Source organism: Pelobates fuscus, chromosome 2 (assembly GCF_036172605.1).
Source record: "Pelobates fuscus isolate aPelFus1 chromosome 2, aPelFus1.pri, whole genome shotgun sequence".
Taxonomy (NCBI): domain Eukaryota; kingdom Metazoa; phylum Chordata; class Amphibia; order Anura; family Pelobatidae; genus Pelobates; species Pelobates fuscus.
The window spans coordinates 85,940,155-85,959,709 of NC_086318.1; the positions used below are offsets into that span (position 1 = coordinate 85,940,155).

At 38.5% G+C, this 19,555-nt stretch overlaps 1 protein-coding gene across 1 annotated transcript in view; it reads left to right on the top strand.

Annotated features, from left to right (window-relative positions):
• LOC134586675 (rootletin-like) overlaps positions 1-2,477 on the top strand; it is a 79,390-nt gene extending 76,913 nt beyond the window's left edge. Inside the window, exons 35-36 of the mRNA XM_063442407.1 lie at positions 277-456; positions 898-2,477. Of these exons, the coding sequence (XP_063298477.1) occupies positions 277-456; positions 898-960 (243 nt within the window). The 3' untranslated portion in view covers positions 961-2,477. The remainder of the gene's footprint in view (positions 1-276; positions 457-897) is intronic.
• Positions 2,478-19,555: the final 17,078 nt, after the last annotated feature.

Consider the following 19,555-nt stretch of genomic DNA (forward strand, 5'->3'; position numbering starts at 1 on the left):
GGACAGTAAATATGCCTAGGCATAAGTGCAATAAAAGAAAACATCCATATGAAGAATCATTGTTTTCACACTTTTCTTAGCTATAATTAATTATTATTTCTTCCCTATTTATAATGTGCCAAGCTATTTTGAAATGCTGTCCAATTTTGTTTTATCAATTCTTCCCCAGAGCCAGAGGGACCTTAAAGCAATGGGGGTGTTGTTAAGGGTTAACTGTTTCCTTGTCAAACATTACGTAACTCGCTTCCCCCACTTTGTACACTTTTCTCCATGTAGGAGCAGATCACAGAGCTTGAAAGAAGCCATGCGCAGCGCCTTATGGAAGTGAGCTTGAGACACCGTCAAGAGCTGGAGTCTGAAAGCGAGAGACTGCGCAGTGCCCAGCAGCTGACTGAGAGCACCCTGGAATCACGGGAGAGGGCACATAGGCAGCGAATCAGGGGACTGGAGGAGCAGGTAACCATCAACCCCCATGGAGTCATTTTTTTTATATAGTGGGTGATTTACCAATCCTTTATCAATGATAACATTTTAGCCCACTTATCTCGCTGTCCTGCGTCTGCTAATCATTTTTTACCTGATTAATGTCTTATTGATAGCTTACTATATCTTTTTTTTAATTATTATTATTATTGCCATTTATATAGCGCCAACAGATTCCGTAGCGCTTTACAATATTTGAGAGGGTGGGGGGGATGTAACTATAAATAGGACAATTACAAGAAAACTTACAGGAACAATAGGTTGAAGAGGTCCCTGCTCAAACTAGCTTACAGTCTATAGGAGGTGGGGTATAAGACACAGTAGGATTACATTTATTTACATTTTTAATTACATGTGATTGGAATAAAGAATTCCTTTATTAAACTAAAAAAAAAAGTGTTTCTCTTTTACCAGGTGAATACTTTACAGGAACAACTAAATCAGGACATGAGACGCCGGCAGAACACACATTCCTAATTCTTCATTACGAGACAGAGAGAACCCTAAATGTGAGGACAATCACCTCAATCCAACAAGTGCCTGTTTATATTTACTGAGCAACTCTTCACTATTCATAACAGATTTACAGAGCACATTTCATTTTCTATGCTATCATAAGTCTTATGCAAAAGAACCAATCCGATCCATTGCCCAACACACTTATTCAGTAAATATTTATTGCACTTTGATTGGATGGATGTTATCATCTGCTTAGATTCTCTAAACATGGATAACTAAGTAAAGATTTTACAAACAGTATTGTGCCAAATGAAATTGATACTGCTGGTTGTTTGCAATAACCTCTATTGCCAAATGAATATGTTTATGTCTATATAATTGTATATTTCAGTGAGCCTTAATGCTGTATCTGTGCCTTAAATACACCTATAGCCTGTATTTCAGTTCTCTAACACATGGCTGCTTAGTCTTTAATTACGTTGATTTTATAACTAGACGTTTATAATTCTTTTGCATGTAATACCCATTCAAAAATGCATCGTGTAAGGCATTGTAAGGATATTGATAAACTTTACAATTCAGTCTTGTCAGGCTCAATCAACCAATGAAAAACATTTCTATAAGATTTATATATTTTTATGTTTCCCAGTTACATACGCTATCTGTCATTGCATGGTCTTCCTTGAATGAATGTCTTGTAACAGTGTGCGCTTTACAGGCATTCCTATGTACAATTGCTATGAACGCAACCATTAATGTCCGAGATTAAATATAAGTTGCTATACAGGTATAGATTACCCTATTGTAATAATACAAGCTGACTGGTATAGGGTATTCACAAAATATAGCAGCAGAGATTTTATAAACAATAAAAAGTAATAAGCTGTAGATATAAGTCAGCAGTAGAAGAAGATTGGGGATACAGGTTATTATTCATGTACATGAAAATAGAGGAACATGTTTTAATAATCGACAAATATGCAATGGGTTTATTAACTGAACCAGCAATTGTGGAAGCTGGTATTGGAGTTGCTAATTAAGACTGAAATAACCCAGCTGGTAATAGATGAACAGGAGAATTACAGCAACTTTATCATTTTGCCCTAAAATTCGCCATTAACCAGGAATTACACATTTTAGATCAAAATAGCTGAATTGGAATGCCCTCCATTTGAGATATGTTTACTGTTTTGCCTTTACAGCTCCATGTTAAATTCTCACAGTTCACAATTTAACGAGTAACCCTGAGCAATGTATTTACTAAAGACCGAACTGTTGTGAATTAAAAAGTAAACTGAAAGATTTCTACACTTTTTTTCTATTTTTGCCCAGTTTTAAAAATCGGTTTTCAACACAGTCAGTACTACTCTGTGTTTTGTGTCCAACCCTATTATCCTTGTAGGAATCAGACTAAAAATAGTTTCCTTGCATATTTAACATTATCATAATATTTCACATAATATTTTACTATAAAACAGGACAGTGATAGGCAACTGTTCGCTTTCAATGCATTAGATCTGGGTGGGCCAGATTTCACCAGGATTTCATGCTAAATATATATTTTTTATATATGCAAATGTTTAAAATGTGTATTAAAGGACCACTCTAGGCACCCAGACCACTTCAGCTTAATGAAGTGGTCTGGGTGCCAGGTCCTTCTAGGGTTAACCCATTTTTTCATAAACCTAGCAGTTTCAGAGAATCTGCTATGTTTGTGAATGGGTTAAGCCTTCCCCCTAATCCTCTAGTGGCTGTCTCATTGACAGCCGCTAGAGGCGCTTGCATGATTCTCACTGTGAAAACCACAGTGAGAGCACGCAAGCGTCCATAGGAAAGCATTATGAATGCTTTCCTATGTGACCGGCTGAATGCGCGCGCAGCTCTTGCCGCGCTTGCGCATTCAGCCGACGGGGAGAAGAAGAGGAGGATCGGAGGAGGAGAGCTCTCTGCCCACCGCTCGAAAAAGGTAAGTTTTAAACACTTTCCCCTTTCCAGAGCCGGGCGGTAGGGGGTCCCTGAGGGTGGGGGCACCCTCAGGGCACTCTAGTGCCAGGAAAACAAGTATGTTTTCCTGGCACTAGAGTGGTCCTTTAACTCAGGGCTTGACAAATTTGCTTTGCATCTGGGAGCCAGCTAAAAAAGATAGGAGTCAGGTGTTTTTTAACTAACAAAGCTTTATTTTTAACGACAAAAATAACAGATCTGAAAGGAACACTATAGTCACCAGAACCAGTGTTCCTTTAAATTTACCCTTAAAGAAGACTCATGGGCATTTAACGTATGCAGATAATGAATATTTTCCAATATGACACACCAGATGTTTTATGCAATGTGTCAGTTGTTTTTCACATGGCTTTTTGTGACCATGAATATGCCTTGTATTTTTAGAATTAAAGTACCAATACTCACACATACTCACTGACAGACATACGCACTCACTGATAGACACACACACTTCCAAACACCTAGGCGCCAGGACAAAATTCCTAGTTGCCATGGCGACCTGGCGCCTGGGATATGTCGAGCCCTGTATTAACTGTCAGGATTGTAACATTTATAGTTTTATACTTTTCTAAGTCAAATGATTGCATTTAAACGTAATTAACATGTAAGGTGAAATGGGTAATTAGATTAAATAATTGTATATTATCCAAATTAAGGCAAAACATAAATGGTTAAACATTGCATAACACATAGGCAGTTACATAGCCATACAGTTTCTTAAAACCGTAGGTCGATATTTAAGGTCACGCCATACGTAGTAGACACTGGAGACAAAAATACTAAATTGTGTATCTTTTCTACTGTAAAAAAAACAAAACTATTTAGGATGATTTTTGAACATATTTAAGTGAACTATAGGAAAATATACCTCTGGATGTTAGAGTATGGCATCAAATCTAGCTTACAACGTATACTAGTGGCCAACTATCTGGTCCCTGAACTTCTCATATTATGTTATGAATATATGGCTCAGTGTACCTAATTTAGATAAGGGGAAGTCAAGTAAGGGACATCCAGGTGTTCACAGTGTTTAAAGAACCACTTCAAGTACCATAACCACTACCAAGTACCATGCACTGTGGTTATGATGCCAGAAGTGTCCTTTCCCCCTCGGGTTAGTAGTCAAACCATTTGCTAATAGTTTGATTTCTTACCTGGGGTCCACCAGGCACCAATGACTTATGTTGATTCTATTAGCTTTCTTGACATAAGCTTTTGTCGTGCAGGGGGCAGCTTATTGGCTGGGAATGTCAGCTGATCGCTCTGCACTTACCTCAGGCAGATACCTTCCTGCACTCATAGAGGCAAGGACTGACACCCAGTGGATCTCTGGTAAGATGTCAAAACAGTAACAGTGTGCTGTTGTGGTTATGGTGTTTGGAGTGTTTTAACTATTGAACTTTTTTTATAACTACATTTTGCTTAATGCTTGTAAAAGAACACTCTAAGAACCATAAACATAACAGCCCACTGTAGTTGTTATGGTGGCCTGACTATGTCCCATTGTCATTTGTCCAACTGCTTTTGAACAGTTTGACAACTTACCTGAGTTCCCGGGCTGTCTGCGCTGCATCTGATCTTTTCCTGCAAAAGCAGTTGGATGTCTCTCTGCAACAGCTCCTTTAAACTGAAGCAGAAGGATCCAAGTAAGGAAAGTAATACTACTATCTTTTCTTCTAAATCATCTTAAATGTGTTCAAAAAATAATATTTGCTATTTATTAAAGGAACACTTCAAGCGCCATAACCACCACAGTGCAATGTAGTTGTTATGATGACAGGAGTGTCCTGACACTACCCCAATGTAAGTAATCAAACCATTTTCTAACGGTTTGACTTCATACCTGGAGTCATCCAGGTGCTGGTCCCTGTTTCACCTTTTCGTGTATGGAGAGCTGCTAGGGGATCCTGTTGACACTCTGAGTTAAGCCCTGCTCAGCTCTTTGACTGAGAGCATCAACTGATCACTGACAGCAAATGAGTTAAACCCTACTGGGCGAGAACTTCCGGCTGTTATAAAGGCAGGAATACATGCCCATTGGCCACAGGTATGTCAAAACTTTAAGAAAACAGTTTGACTACTTACATTAGGGGTTGCCAGGACACTCCTGGCACCATAACCACTACAGCACACTGTAGTGTTTATTTCCATACGCTATAGTGGTTATGGTGCCAGGAGTCTTCCTTTAAGACAGGGCTGTCCAACCTGCGGCCCCCTAGATGTTGCTGAACTACAACTCCCATGATTCCCTGGCTATCTGTTTCATTGAAAGAATCATGGGAGTTGTAGTTCAGCAACATCTGGAGGGCCGCAGGTTGGACAGCCCTGCTTTAAGACATTCATCTATATTAATGTACACAAATGGGGAGCCAGACTTTTTGGATATTTATAATTTTACAGTTTATTATTTATGATTTAGAGTTTACCAATAGGGAAATGGTTTATCTTTATTTATGTACTCATATTATTGTGTTTTTCTATCAACAGTTCCAAAAACATAAATAAAAGTATTTCATATAATATTAAGGCTAACTTGTCTTTATTGATTGTTATAGATGTGTGATTTTGAATGTACCATTTACTGAAAGTTAAACACTTTGCTGTGATATGTTGTAATGTCTCTTTGTATCTATCGTGCATGACATTGCTACACCGGTGGAAGGAAGACTAGTGCTGCTTGTTTTGATTATGTCAGAAGTTGAACAGTCTCACATTATTGCTTCAATTATTTGGCAACAGTCAACATATTTCTATAATAACGGAACATTTCTGAAAAATGAAAATGTGATGCCCATACTCCTGGAATATTTATTAATATTCACCAGAAATACCAAAACTGAGTGTGTAAATAACGACCAGAGTATTCGATAACGCAGTTCTTCTCTACAACAAGAAAAAAACATTATAACAAAGGATCAGATTGAAGCAGTGAAACAGGGTGATAGCTGGCCCTGCTCAGGTAATATTGGCCTGCAGGTTTGAAGAAAATGTGTTCGGGGCACTGAAGAATATGGGAGGGTGCTCCGAGGAGTTATAAATATCAATGAAAAGAGATGAGTGCATATGATAAACCAGCAGCAAGCAGACATGTACTTTAAAAAGAGACTGGTACCAGAGTTCCGAGATGAGTGGGTTTTAGAGTCAGAGGTAAAGATACATGTTGCTTCATGGAGATTCACATCCTAGAGGGTAGAAAGGTCTAGTAATGTTCCTGGAAAACAACTTGCTGGAAAAAGAGAAAGAAATACAGTTGTTCATTCAGTTCCTAGATTAGTTTCATTCTATTCAAACAACTATGCACAGTGTCACTCGTGTTACCAAAAAGCTGCTTTGCTCTGATGTCTCTTGTAGGCCTTACTCCATTGTTCTTGCACTTGTCATTTAGTTTGTGATTTCTTTCCTTAATGATGCCAAAAGCTCAACAACAGTCCCTAACGTGTCCATAATTATTAATAAATAATTGGCTTTACTCTTTGGTCAAGTGGGATCAAATTGCATCATCTGAATGAGGATGAATTAGCATTTTCATTCAAACATGATTGTATTTTGATCTGCAAAATCTGTTGAGGCTGTGTAGGCAAGGACATGAGTATAGCAATATTAAAATGGGAAGGGAAAAATATGTATATATATCAACTTACGCTTTGCAAGAATACCTATAGCTCTTGGTAAATAAGGTTTGTTGCGTAGTAATTTATTTTACAACAGCATTGATTTGACATTGGAATAACAGATATTGTTATAAAAAAAATTGCAAATAGGGCAGACCAAGAAAAGTCTTGGGGATATTTAAAACTTATATCCCTTAATAAACAAAAGAAGAAAAAGAGGCTGCCCCATCCTGTGAATCGGTTTATATTGGCATGTTAAGATGTTTTAAGGCATAACACTGCTGTGTAAACATGGACACTGGCTCCTTGCACACAGTTCACACATACACAGTACTTAAAGAGACAGCTGTCAGATAGATGATGAATATGTCACTCCACTCACCTCTGAAAACATCTCACTGCAATGTGCCATTCATCAAAAGTTCATGGCAAAGTTCAACTAGTTTTCACATTTTCAACTCACACAGTTTATTTAGATAGCCAGAGGGGTCCACAACGGCTTTTTATATTTTTTTGGGCAGCAAGGGTGTTCTTGACACAAATCTATTTCTCAGGCAGATCTGGTAAATAAAAGTGCCAGACTAAGTTACAATTTCAATTGTAGTAAACTGGGCTGACATAATTTAAGAATATTACGACAATATGACATTAACAAAATTCTGGTCTAATCCTGAAAAATATTACATGGTTTCTCATGGAAAATGGCCCCATTAAAAATGTCAGTAATTTGCAAGAGTTCTCCAGCTAAAAATGATTGTTCTATATACCAAAGATAAGTTGTGAAATGATTTTTACTTCCATCTTTGGTGTGTTAGTTTTGTCAAACTTGTGCATACACCACACACACAAATAGGAAAATCTTCTCTGTGTCTCGGTCAATTGCCATGCACAGCCTGTCACTGCATTGGGATGGATCCCCCAGAGGATGGCTGAGTGGAGAACATGGGCGGCACAGGAGAGAGAGGGCTATGCCGCCATTGGTCAACAGTCTCTACATAATGCTGCTCTCACCTATCTATCCTCCCTAATACACAAGTATGTCCCGTCTAGGCCCTTACGATCTGCTGAAGTCTTTCTTCTGTCCGAACTCCCACCTCTGATGCTCGCCTTCAAGACTTCTCGAGGGCTGCACCTGTGGAACTCGCTTCCCTCCTCCATTAGATGCTCACCCAGTCTCCACTCCTTAAAAAAATAATGAAAAACCCACTTCTTCATAAAAGCGTATCAATTAAACTGTTAATAGCTCCCAACTGATTCCTCTCTCGCAACTGTTACTAGTCTAATACTATCCTTACCTTTTTGTGTCATTTTACCCCACTCCCTCTAGCATGTAAGCTCATTGAGCAGGGTCCTCTACCCCTCTGTTCCTGTGTGTCCAACTTGTCTGGTTACAACTACATGTCTGTTCGTCCACCCATTGCAAAGCGCTGCGGAATTTGATGGTGCTATATAAATAATAACATAATAATAATCAGTTGCCAGAATCCTATACCTGCTTACAACAGACACCCAATATGCACATATTTAATAGTATCCAGCTCGGAATCCTATGTCCTGGTCGGCTAATGACGCTGCCAGAGCTGGCGTTAAACTGGCAGCCCAGGATATGTCACTGTACATGCAATATTTCAAACACAGCACAATACAGACCCAAAGCACCATAGCCACTTCACATCAGTGAAAGTGGCCATGATGCTTGAAATAACCCTTTAAGCTGGAAGCGCCAATGTGAATTGTGAGTGCAGGACTCACCTGGAAGGTTTGCCTTTGCACTGTTAGGTAGGTTTGCACTAATGACCAGTACTAATTAAGTGTTCTTGCATAGCAAGACCACTTACTGTTATCTCACATATATATTATTAAGTGTTCTTGCATAGCAAGACCACTTAATGTTATCTCACATATATATTATTAAGTGTTCTTGCATAGCAAGACCACTTAATGTTATCTCACATATATATTATTAAGTGTTCTTGCATAGCAAGACCACTTAATGTTATCTCACATATATATTATTATTATTAAGTGTTCTTGCATAGCAAGACCACTTAATGTTATCTCACATATATATTATTATTATTATTCTTATTATTCTTATTATAGCCAAATTTGCCACCCTAACTCCTCCCACAGTTTTTACACTACATAGACAAAAATATACCAAAACGTGCAGATTGTTCCCGATCGGATTGCTATTACTTTGTGGAACGTTTCGCCGAATGGTTCACGGAATATCGTCGTTCTTGTGGCGAAATTTGTCCCATAGGAATGAATGGCAAAGCTAGAGTGGGAGCTGGCAAAAGCTGAAAAATCAGGACATGATTTCTAAACTGCCACCACTCCCTCATTTTCAGGCCCACCTACACAAATCTTATATCAAAACGTTCAGCTATCCCTGCTGCCACTAGAAATGTCCACGGCTAAGCCATAGTCCTGATAGTTTTCACAATATGACCATTTGTTTGCAACTCACGCAGTCCATTGACATTCATTGAAACTCCACTCTGCAAAGCTCACATTTGAAGGGCAATTTCGAAACTGCGACTGTGCCTTCATTGTTAATATCTCAGAGACAATACTATACATCAAAATGTAGGTCTGGGTCTTGTGATTCTCACAATATAAAGCTCTTCACTGTAGGATTTATAGTTTTTAAAATACGACCGTTTGAAGATGGCAACCGCCAAAATACTCTGATCTGTGCAAGGCTGCAGCAGCAAGTGATGTCATAGACAAAGCCTTTTACACCTGCTAATTTTTTATAACTGTATGTTTTAATGTAACTGTGAAGCACTTTGGGCAACAACATTGCAATTAAATGTGCTATATAAATAAATACTAACAGTTACTCCGCCCACTCTAGTTGTAGACTACTGATGGAGGCAAGAACACTTCACACAATTTCCCCAGAAATTGTAGCTTTTCTAGTTATTCTTATTATTCTTATTATAGCCAAATTTGCCACCCTAACTCCTCCCACAGTTTTTACACTACATAGACAAAAATTTACCAAAACGTGCAGATTGTTCCCGATCGCGTTGCTATTACTTTGTGGAACGTTTCGCTGAATGGTTCTCGGAATATCGTCATTCTTGTGGCGAAATTTGTCCCATAGGAATGAATGGCAAAGCTAGAGTGGGAGCTGGCAAAAGCTGAAAAATCAGGACATGATTTCTAAACTGCCACTACTCCCTCATTTTCAAGCCCACCTACACAAATCTTATATCAAAACGTTCAGCTATCCCTGCTGCCACTAAAAATGTCCACAGCTAAGTCGTATTCCTTATAGTTTTCACAATATGACCATTTGTTTGCAACTCACGCAGTCCATTGACATTCATTGAAACGCCACTCTGCAAAGCTCACATTTGAAGGGCAATTTCTAAACTGCGACTGTGCCTTCCTTGTTAATATCTCAGAGACATACTATACATCAAAATGTAGGTCTGGGTCTTGTGATTCTCACAATATAAAGCTCTTCACTGTAGGATTTATAGTTTTTAAAATACGACCGTTTGAAGATGGCAACCGCAAAAATACTCTGACCTGTGCAAGGCTGCAGCAGCAAGTGATGTCATAGACAGGGCCATTTGCACCTGCTAATGTTTTTATAACTGTATGTTTTAATGTAACTGTGCAACAACGTTGCAATTAAATGTGCTATATAAATAAATAATAACAGTTACTCCGCCCACTCCAGTTGTATACTACTGGTGGAGGCAAGAACACTTCACAATTTCCCCAGAAATTGTAGCTTTTCTAGTTAAGTGTTCTTGCATAGCAAGACCACTTAATGTTATCTCACATATATATTATTATTATTATTCTTATTATTCTTATTATAGCCAAATTTGCCACCCTAACTCCTCCCACAGTTTTTACACTACATAGACAAAAATATACCAAAACGTGCAGATTGTTCCCGATCGGATTGCTATTACTTTGTGGAACGTTTCGCCGAATGGTTCACGGAATATCGTCGTTCTTGTGGCGAAATTTGTCCCATAGGAATGAATGGCAAAGCTAGAGTGGGAGCTGGCAAAAGCTGAAAAATCAGGACATGATTTCTAAACTGCCACCACTCCCTCATTTTCAGGCCCACCTACACAAATCTTATATCAAAACGTTCAGCTATCCCTGCTGCCACTAGAAATGTCCACGGCTAAGCCATAGTCCTTATAGTTTTCACAATATGACCATTTGTTTGCAACTCACGCCTTCCATTGACATTCATTGAAACTCCACTCTGCAAAGCTCACATTTGAAGGGCAATTTCTAAACTGCGACTGTGCCTTCATTGTTAATATCTCAGAGACATACTATACATCAAAATGTAGGTCTGGGTCTTGTGATTCTCACAATATAAAGCTCTTCACTGTAGGAATTATAGTTTTTAAAATACGACCGTTTGAAGATGGCAACCGCCAAAATACTCTGACCTGTGCAAGGCTGCAGCAGCAAGTGATGTCATAGACAAAGCCTTTTACACCTGCTAATTTTTTTATAACTGTATGTTTTAATGTAACTGTGAAGCACTTTGGGCAACAACATTGCAATTAAATGTGCTATATAAATAAATACTAACAGTTACTCCGCCCACTCTAGTTGTAGACTACTGATGGAGGCAAGAACACTTCACACAATTTCCCCAGAAATTGTAGCTTTTCTAGTTATTATTATTCTTATTATAGCCAAATTTGCCACCCTAACTCCTCCCACAGTTTTTACACTACATAGACAAAAAAATTACCAAAACGTGCAAATTGTTCCCGATCGCGTTGCTATTACTTTGTGGAACGTTTCGCTGAATGGTTCGCGGAATATCGTCGTTCTTGTGGCGAAATTTGTCCCATAGGAATGAATGGCAAAGCTAGAGTGGGAGCTGGCAAAAGCTGAAAAATCAGGACATGATTTCTAAACTGCCACTACTCCCTCATTTTCAAGCCCACCTACACAAATCTTATATCAAAACGTTCAGCTATCCCTGCTGCCACTAAAAATGTCCACGGCTAAGCCATAGTCCTGATTGTTTTCGCAATATGACCATTTGTTTGCAACTCACGCAGTCCATTGACATTCATTGAAACGCCACTCTGCAAAGCTCACATTTGAAGGGCAATTTCTAAACTGCGACTGTGCCTTCCTTGTTAATATCTCAGAGACATACTATACATCAAAATGTAGGTCTGGGTCTTGTGATTCTCACATTATAAAGCTCTTCACTGTAGGATTGATAGTTTTAAAAATGTGACCGTTTGAAGATGACAACCGCAAAAATACTCTGACATGTGCCAGGCTGCAGCAGCAAGTGATGTCATAGACAAAGCCTTTTACACCTGCTAATGTTTTTATAACTGGATGTTTTAATGTAACTGTGAAGCACTTTGGGCAACAACATTGCAATTAAATGTGCTATATAAATAAATAATAACAGTTACTCCGCCCACTCCAGTTGTAGACTACGGGTGGAGGCAAGAACACTTCACAATTTCCCCAGAAATTGTAGCTTTTCTAGTTCTTATTCTTATTCTTATTATAGCCAAATTTGCCACCCTAACTCCTCCCACAGTTTTTACACTACATAGACAAAAAATTACCAAAACGTGCAGATTGTTCCCGATCGGATTGCTATTACTTTGTGGAATGTTTCACCGAATGGTTCTCGGAATATCGTCGTTCTTGTGGCGAAATTTGTCCCATAGGAATGAATGGCAAAGCTAGAGTGGGAGCTGGCAAAAGTTGAAAAATCAGGACATGATTTCTAAACTGCCACCACTCCCTCATTTTCAGGCCCAACTTCTCAAATGTTATATCAAAACGTTCAGCTATCCCCGCTGCCACTAAAAACGTCAACAGCTAAGCCATAGTCCTTATAGTTTTCACAATATGACAATTTGTTTGCAACTCACGCAGTCCATTGACATTCATTGAAACTCCACTCTGCAAAGCTCACATTTGAAGGGCAATTTATAAACTGCGACTGTGCCTTCATTGTTAATATCTCAGAGACATACTATACATCAAAATGTAGGTCTGGGTCTTGTGATTCTCACAATATAAAGCTCTTCGCTGTAGGATGTATAGTTAAGTGTTCTTGCATAGCAAGACTACTTAATGTTATCTCACATATATATTATTATTATTATTATTATTATAGCCAAATTTGCCACCCTAACTCCTCCCACAGTTTTTACACTACATAGACAAAAATTTACCAAAACGTGCAGATTGTTCCCGATCGCGTTGCTATTACTTTGTGGAACGTTTCGCTGAATGGTTCTCGGAATATCGTCGTTCTTGTGGCGAAATTTGTCCCATAGGAATGAATGGCAAAGCTAGAGTGGGAGCTGGCAAAAGCTGAAAAATCAGGACATGATTTCTAAACTGCCACTACTCCCTCATTTTCAAGCCCACCTACACAAATCTTATATCAAAACGTTCAGCTATCCCTGCTGCCACTAAAAATGTCCACGGCTAAGCCATAGTCCTGATTGTTTTCGCAATATGACCATTTGTTTGCAACTCACGCAGTCCATTGACATTCATTGAAACGCCACTCTGCAAAGCTCACATTTGAAGGGCAATTTCTAAACTGCGACTGTGCCTTCCTTGTTAATATCTCAGAGACATACTATACATCAAAATGTAGGTCTGGGTCTCGTGATTCTCACAATATAAAGCTCTTCACTGTAGGATTTATAGTTTTTAAAATACGACCGTTTGAAGATGGCAACCACAAAAATACTCTGACCTGTGCAAGGCTGCAGCAGCAAGTGATGTCATAGACAGGGCCATTTGCACCTGCTAATGTTTTTATAACTGTATGTTTTAATGTAACTGTGCAACAACGTTGCAATTAAATGTGCTATATAAATAAATAATAACAGTTACTCCGCCCACTCCAGTTGTATACTACTGGTGGAGGCAAGAACACTTCACAATTTCCCCAGAAATTGTAGCTTTTCTAGTTTTTAAAATACGACCGTTTGAAGATGGCAACCGCCGAAATACTCTGAAATGTGCCAGGCTGAAGCAGCAAGTGATGTCATAGACAGGGCCTTTTGCACCTGCTAATGTTTTTATAACTGTATGTTTTAATGAAACTGTGAAGCACTTTGGGCAACAACGTTGCAATTAAATGTGCTATATAAATAATTAACAGTTACTCCGCCCACTCCAATTGTAGACTACTGGTGGAGGCAAGAACACTTCACACAATTTCCCCAGAAATTGTAGGTTTTCTAGTTATTATTATTCTTGTTATAGCCAAATTTGCCACCCTAACTCCTCCCACAGTTTTTACACTACCTAGACAAAAATATACCAAAACGTGCAGATTGTTCCCGATCTGATTGCTATTACTTTGTGGAACATTTCGGCGAATGGTTCTCGGAATATCGTCGTTCTTGTGGCGAAATTTGTCCCATAGGAATGAATGGCAAAGCTAGAGTGGGAGCTGGCAAATGCTGAAAAATCAGGACATGATTTCTAAACTGCCACCACTCCCTCATTTTCAAGCCCACCTACACAAATCTTATATCAAAACGTTCAGCTATCCCTGCTGCCACTAGGCTAAGCCATAGTCCTTATAGTTTTCACAATATGACCATTTGTTTGCAACTCACGCCTTCCATTGACATTCATTGAAACTCCACTCTGCAAAGCTCACATTTGAAGGGCAATTTCTAAACTGTGACTGTGCCTTCATTGTTTATATTGCAGAGACATACTTCAAAATGTAGGTCTGGGTCTTGTGATTCTCACAATATAAAGCTCTTCACTGTAGGATTTATAGTTTTAAAAATATGTCCGTTTGAAGATGGCAACCGCCAAAATACTCTGACCTGTGCCAGGCTGCAGCAGCAAGTGATGTCATAGACAAAGCCTTTTACACCTGCTAATGTTTTTATAACTGGATGTTTTAATGTAACTGTGAAGCACTTTGGGCAACAACATTGCAATTAAATGTGCTATATAAATAAATAATAACAGTTACTCCGCCCACTCCAGTTGTAGACTGCTGGTGGAGGCAAGAACACTTCACAATTTCCCCAGAAATTGTAGCTTTTCTAGTAAATACATCAGTTATTCAAATGTACATATAGACTTGAGATAGCATGCAGCTAACCTTTGTTTGATTTGGTTTTATGTATTAATTTATAGCAGCTGTGGTATGGCTGTTATAATTGTATAGAGTAGTTCCACTAATTCTATGTGATGAGCAGAACTGTGGTTGGGGATTAATTACTTATATTATAAACCTCTACAGATTTTATGGGGTAAGATAAAACCGCACAGTTCCGAATGAGAGGCTTCTGACTGGTGCAGCCTGTTCCTGAAGATGGGAGAGGACAGTCTGGACCTCACATTTTAAAAAAAGAAAGGTGTACTTTTTTTCCCTATATTGACAGTGAGCAGTTGTTGTGGTATGAAATTACTGCTAGTGCCCTCTACTGAGAGGATGTTGCTTTCTGAGCTATACTTGGAATATGATAGAAGGACTTCGTAGTAGTAGTATTTGTATCATAAACTCATTTGTAGGATACTAGACAATGTACTCTTAGCACTAGATAGAGACAGAATACTGGCATTTGCATAAAGCAAACTACCAGCATTTGCTGGGGAACAAAAATAATTACTACTTATGCATCACATGTTCTCGGGAGGTACAAAAAACAGTGTATGCAAATAAACATCTTGAAATATTTAAAGGCCTGACAAAAAAAATCTTAAAATAAAAACAAATTAAAACTGACAGCCCTGTATTATAGTAATGAGATACTGAAAATGAGCTGACAGAGGGCCATTATCTGCAAACTCCAAATTAAAACAAAATGGTTTCCAATTTCCATTAACCCCTTAAGGACACATGACATGTGTGACATGTCATGATTCCCTTTTATTCCAGAAGTTTGGTCCTTAAGGGGTCAATAACACCAGATACGTCTAAATAAACTAGTTTGTGTGCTGGAATAAGACTAGTGCGTCGTAGCTCCGTGTTCATATTTGACTGTAAATAGCTTCTGTAGCTTATCTTGGACCTGCCTAGGTTTTACAGCTCAATGATGGGACTTCAATTTTAGTTTCCCTAAGCTACAAGTATAATCCAGATGTGGAAACCCTTCCTTGCTGTGACTAGACAATAAAAGGTTAATCGAGATGGAGAACCCCACTTGTTGCCTACCAAAGATTAAATTATCGCCTGGGGTAGCTGTATTTCTCTTGCAGAGGGAGCTTGCAGATATTTTGGATCTGAAGTGCACTATGGGTGAGATCAGTCCAAAATATAAATGGTAAAGGTTCTGTCTGTAATGGCATAAATGAACAAAAACCAGCTTGAAAATTACAAGAACACATCTAGGCTATTTGAGTTGTCCATTTTCGGTATTCTATTTCACTCTACTTTGGTATCTTTGTAGTTATGATCACTTTGTATCCGAACCTGACCACCATGGCTGTCCCTGTCCCATTCTCTCCTTCTATTGGCTGTTGCCAAGTAATACACGTCAGTCTATTAGCTTTGCCAGTTATACTAAATTGTAAAATATTATACTTGTGATAGGGACAGGGTGGTTTCAATTGTTACGATAATAGCACCATAATATATCCATTTGTGTATTAATGAGGCTGAAAAAACACAATGGGGTCCAAAAGAGCCATAAGGAAAATTTTACGTCTCACTAAATAAACTCTATAGGACATTGTTAGAGAGCAAGAATTCATAGTAGTTAGCTCAATTAATTACTTTTTATACCTCGGAAGACCACTGTAGTGTATGTCTGAAGAATGCTTGCATTTGGGGGAATCAAATACTTTTTATCTCTTGAACAGACCAAGAACACACTAATTTAGATTTTGAAGTGTCAAGGAGAGATGAAAAAAGACGCAAATGAAAAAGAAGCCACATCAAAACAGCCCACAGCGTTCTGGAAAGAAACCTTGAGAGGAAAACCCAAGATACAACACATACAACCTCATCTGATAAAAATCATTCCACAGTTATTAATATTCCACTGACAGGATTTGGTTGAGATACATGGAGTGGCTAGGGGTGGCTGGAGGTGGGATGAGAAACATGGGGGGGCCAGGGCAATTTTTACACCGGGGCCCGGTGGTTTCTAGATACGCCTCTGATTCTAATGGAGTGTTGAAGTGGGTAATCTATACGACTGCACCATTCATACAGACCTCCCTTCTCTACTCCATTAGATTCTAACCCAGTCTCCATTTTTTCAAAACAATCAATAAAACCCCCTATTCTTCACTAATCTATTTCTTTTGTCTTTCTCCAACTGCCAATTATTTTTCGGGTATCATTTTATCATAAATTCTCTAGCCAATTCGTACTTCTTGTGAAATGCATTTTAGTTTACCTTTTGGTAACCTCAACTTTCCTCTGAAAGTAAGCTTATCTCAGCAAGGCCATCACCACCTTCTGCTACTGCACATCCAACATGCCTTACGGCAAATTCTAGTGAACATCACTACGGTAGGTTGGGGATTAGCAAATAACATTAATTATAATTATTGGCATTTAGAAAGTGCCAACGTATGCCACTGTCTTACAATTTTAATGGGGGATACAAGTGAATCAACAAAGTAACAAACTATTATAAGTGTTAAAACGATAAAAAACAGGCTATTGAGGACCTTGCTCAGATGAACTAATGACTATGTTCATGATTACGTTAATTTGTGAAATTACTTTAGGTCCCTTAAAAATTAAGAAAATCAGGGACAATGACACATATCTGGTGGACTTGTCCACTCCTAGAACAATATTGGAAAGACATAGCCAAACTCATTACAGACAGTACAGGGCATACCCTACCCCATAGATTGGAACATTATGTTTTATTTGATATACCGGGATCGATCCCCTGAACGGACAGATACCTTATATTCCATATCAACATAGTCGCCCTGGGCGCATTGGCACGGAATTGGTCCACACACACGATACCCACCTTACTAATGTGTATCCAACACATAAACCAATCCTGCCATTTCGAGATTACTATGAGACGACAAAATACACCCCCCAACAAGAATCACAAAAAGCACAGACCATACTGCCTGGGAGAAGTGGGACAATAACAGAAAGAAAATGTTGATTGTTTAACCAAAACATACACTACCCCATAACTATATCCGGAAAACCAGCACCGCCACCTAGAGATAGTACTAAATGACCAAACACATTGGGACAACCTCTTATCCCAGGCCTCAAAACCCCGAAAATACCAAACTCCCAAAAGTGTCAAAACAAGAAGGAACGAGACCCAGCTAGATACTAGAACTAAGGCATAACTGAGCACTCAAAGGAGCAGAAATTGAAGACTCTCTAACACACGCAATATATAACAGCAAATCGCTTTTACACCAGAACACTTTAAGACAACAAAGAACAGGTTACTGATTACTGTACAATGAAAGTCATAAATACCTAATGTGATACGCAAAGCAATACGATTTGACACTATAAATGTGTGTATAAATAATAAAAAAAAATGTGTATGTACAAAAAGTAATGTAAATGTAAATAACAGAAGAGCATCTGAAGTGCTTGTAACCTACTTGCTAACCTCACCCTACCCCCCCTTTTTCTTTCTGTAACCCCAAGTTCTTATTAATTGACAAAACAATAAAAATTGTCAAATTTCCACAAAAAAAAAAAAAAAAAAAATTAAGAAAATCTAAATAAATAAAGGATTGTCATTTCTGGTTTCAGAAGATAGATACAAATGAAATCTTACGACATTCATGGTTTCATGGAACCATGGTTCATTCATGGTTCATTCAAGATCCTAAATGCTTAGGTTACAGAGCCAAACAACTTGCCTTCTGTCACTGTCTAAACATTTATGGACTGTCCTGTATTGGATTGATTTTGGAATATCTCCATCTAGATGAGTTCATATAGTGATAATGAAGCAGAGCAATGGGTTTGACATTATTACATTAGTAGAGCATCCCCATAGTATTTAGGTGGACTATAATATATAGAGGTGGACTATAGGTTCCTAATCAATATTCAGTTATTAGAGGGCTGGTCTATATGTTTACTGACTGTGTGCACTTATTAGAGATGTGGTGTATATGTTTACTGACTGTGCACTTATTAGAGATGTGGTGTATATGTTTACTGACAGTGTGCACTTATTAGAGATGTGGTGTATAGGTTTACTGACAGTGTGCACTTATTAGAGATGTGGTGTATATGTTCACTGACATTGTACAGCTACTAGTGATCTATATGCTCATTAACAGTGTGCAGTTATTTGAAGGGTGGTCTGGACAAATTCATACCTCCCAACATTTCAAATACACAAAGAGGGACACAAATGCTAGGAGACTGATTTCTAAAGAAATTTATTGTAGTTTGAAGACACATTATTATGAGTATTATTGCTGTGGAGACACAACATACAGAGCTGCTAGAAAAGAGGGACATTAGGATAGAAATGAGGGACAGAGGGGTTTGTGTCTAAAATAGGAACTGTCCCTAGAAAGGGATACTTGGGAGGTATGTTATATGTTCACTGACAGTGTGCAGTTCTTAGAGTGATAGTCTGCATGCTTACTGACAGTGTGCAATTGTTAGAGTGATAGTCTGCATGCTTACTGACAGTGTGCAGTTATTAGAGTGATAGTCTGCATGCTTACTGACAGTGTGCAGTTCTTAGAGTGATAGTCTGCATGCTTACTGACAGTGTGCAGTTCTTAGAGTGATAGTCTGCATGCTTACTGACAGTGTGCATTCTATTAGAGTGATAGTCTGCATGCTTACTGACAGTGTGCAGTTCTTAGAGTGATAGTCTGCATGCTTACTGACAGTGTGCAATTGTTAGAGTGATAGTCTGCATGCTTACTGACAGTGTGCAGTTCTTATAGTGATAGTCTGCATACTTACTGACAGTGTGCAGTTGTTAGAGTGATAGTCTGCATGCTTACTGACAGTGTGCAATTGTTAGAGTGATAGTCTGCATGCTTACTGA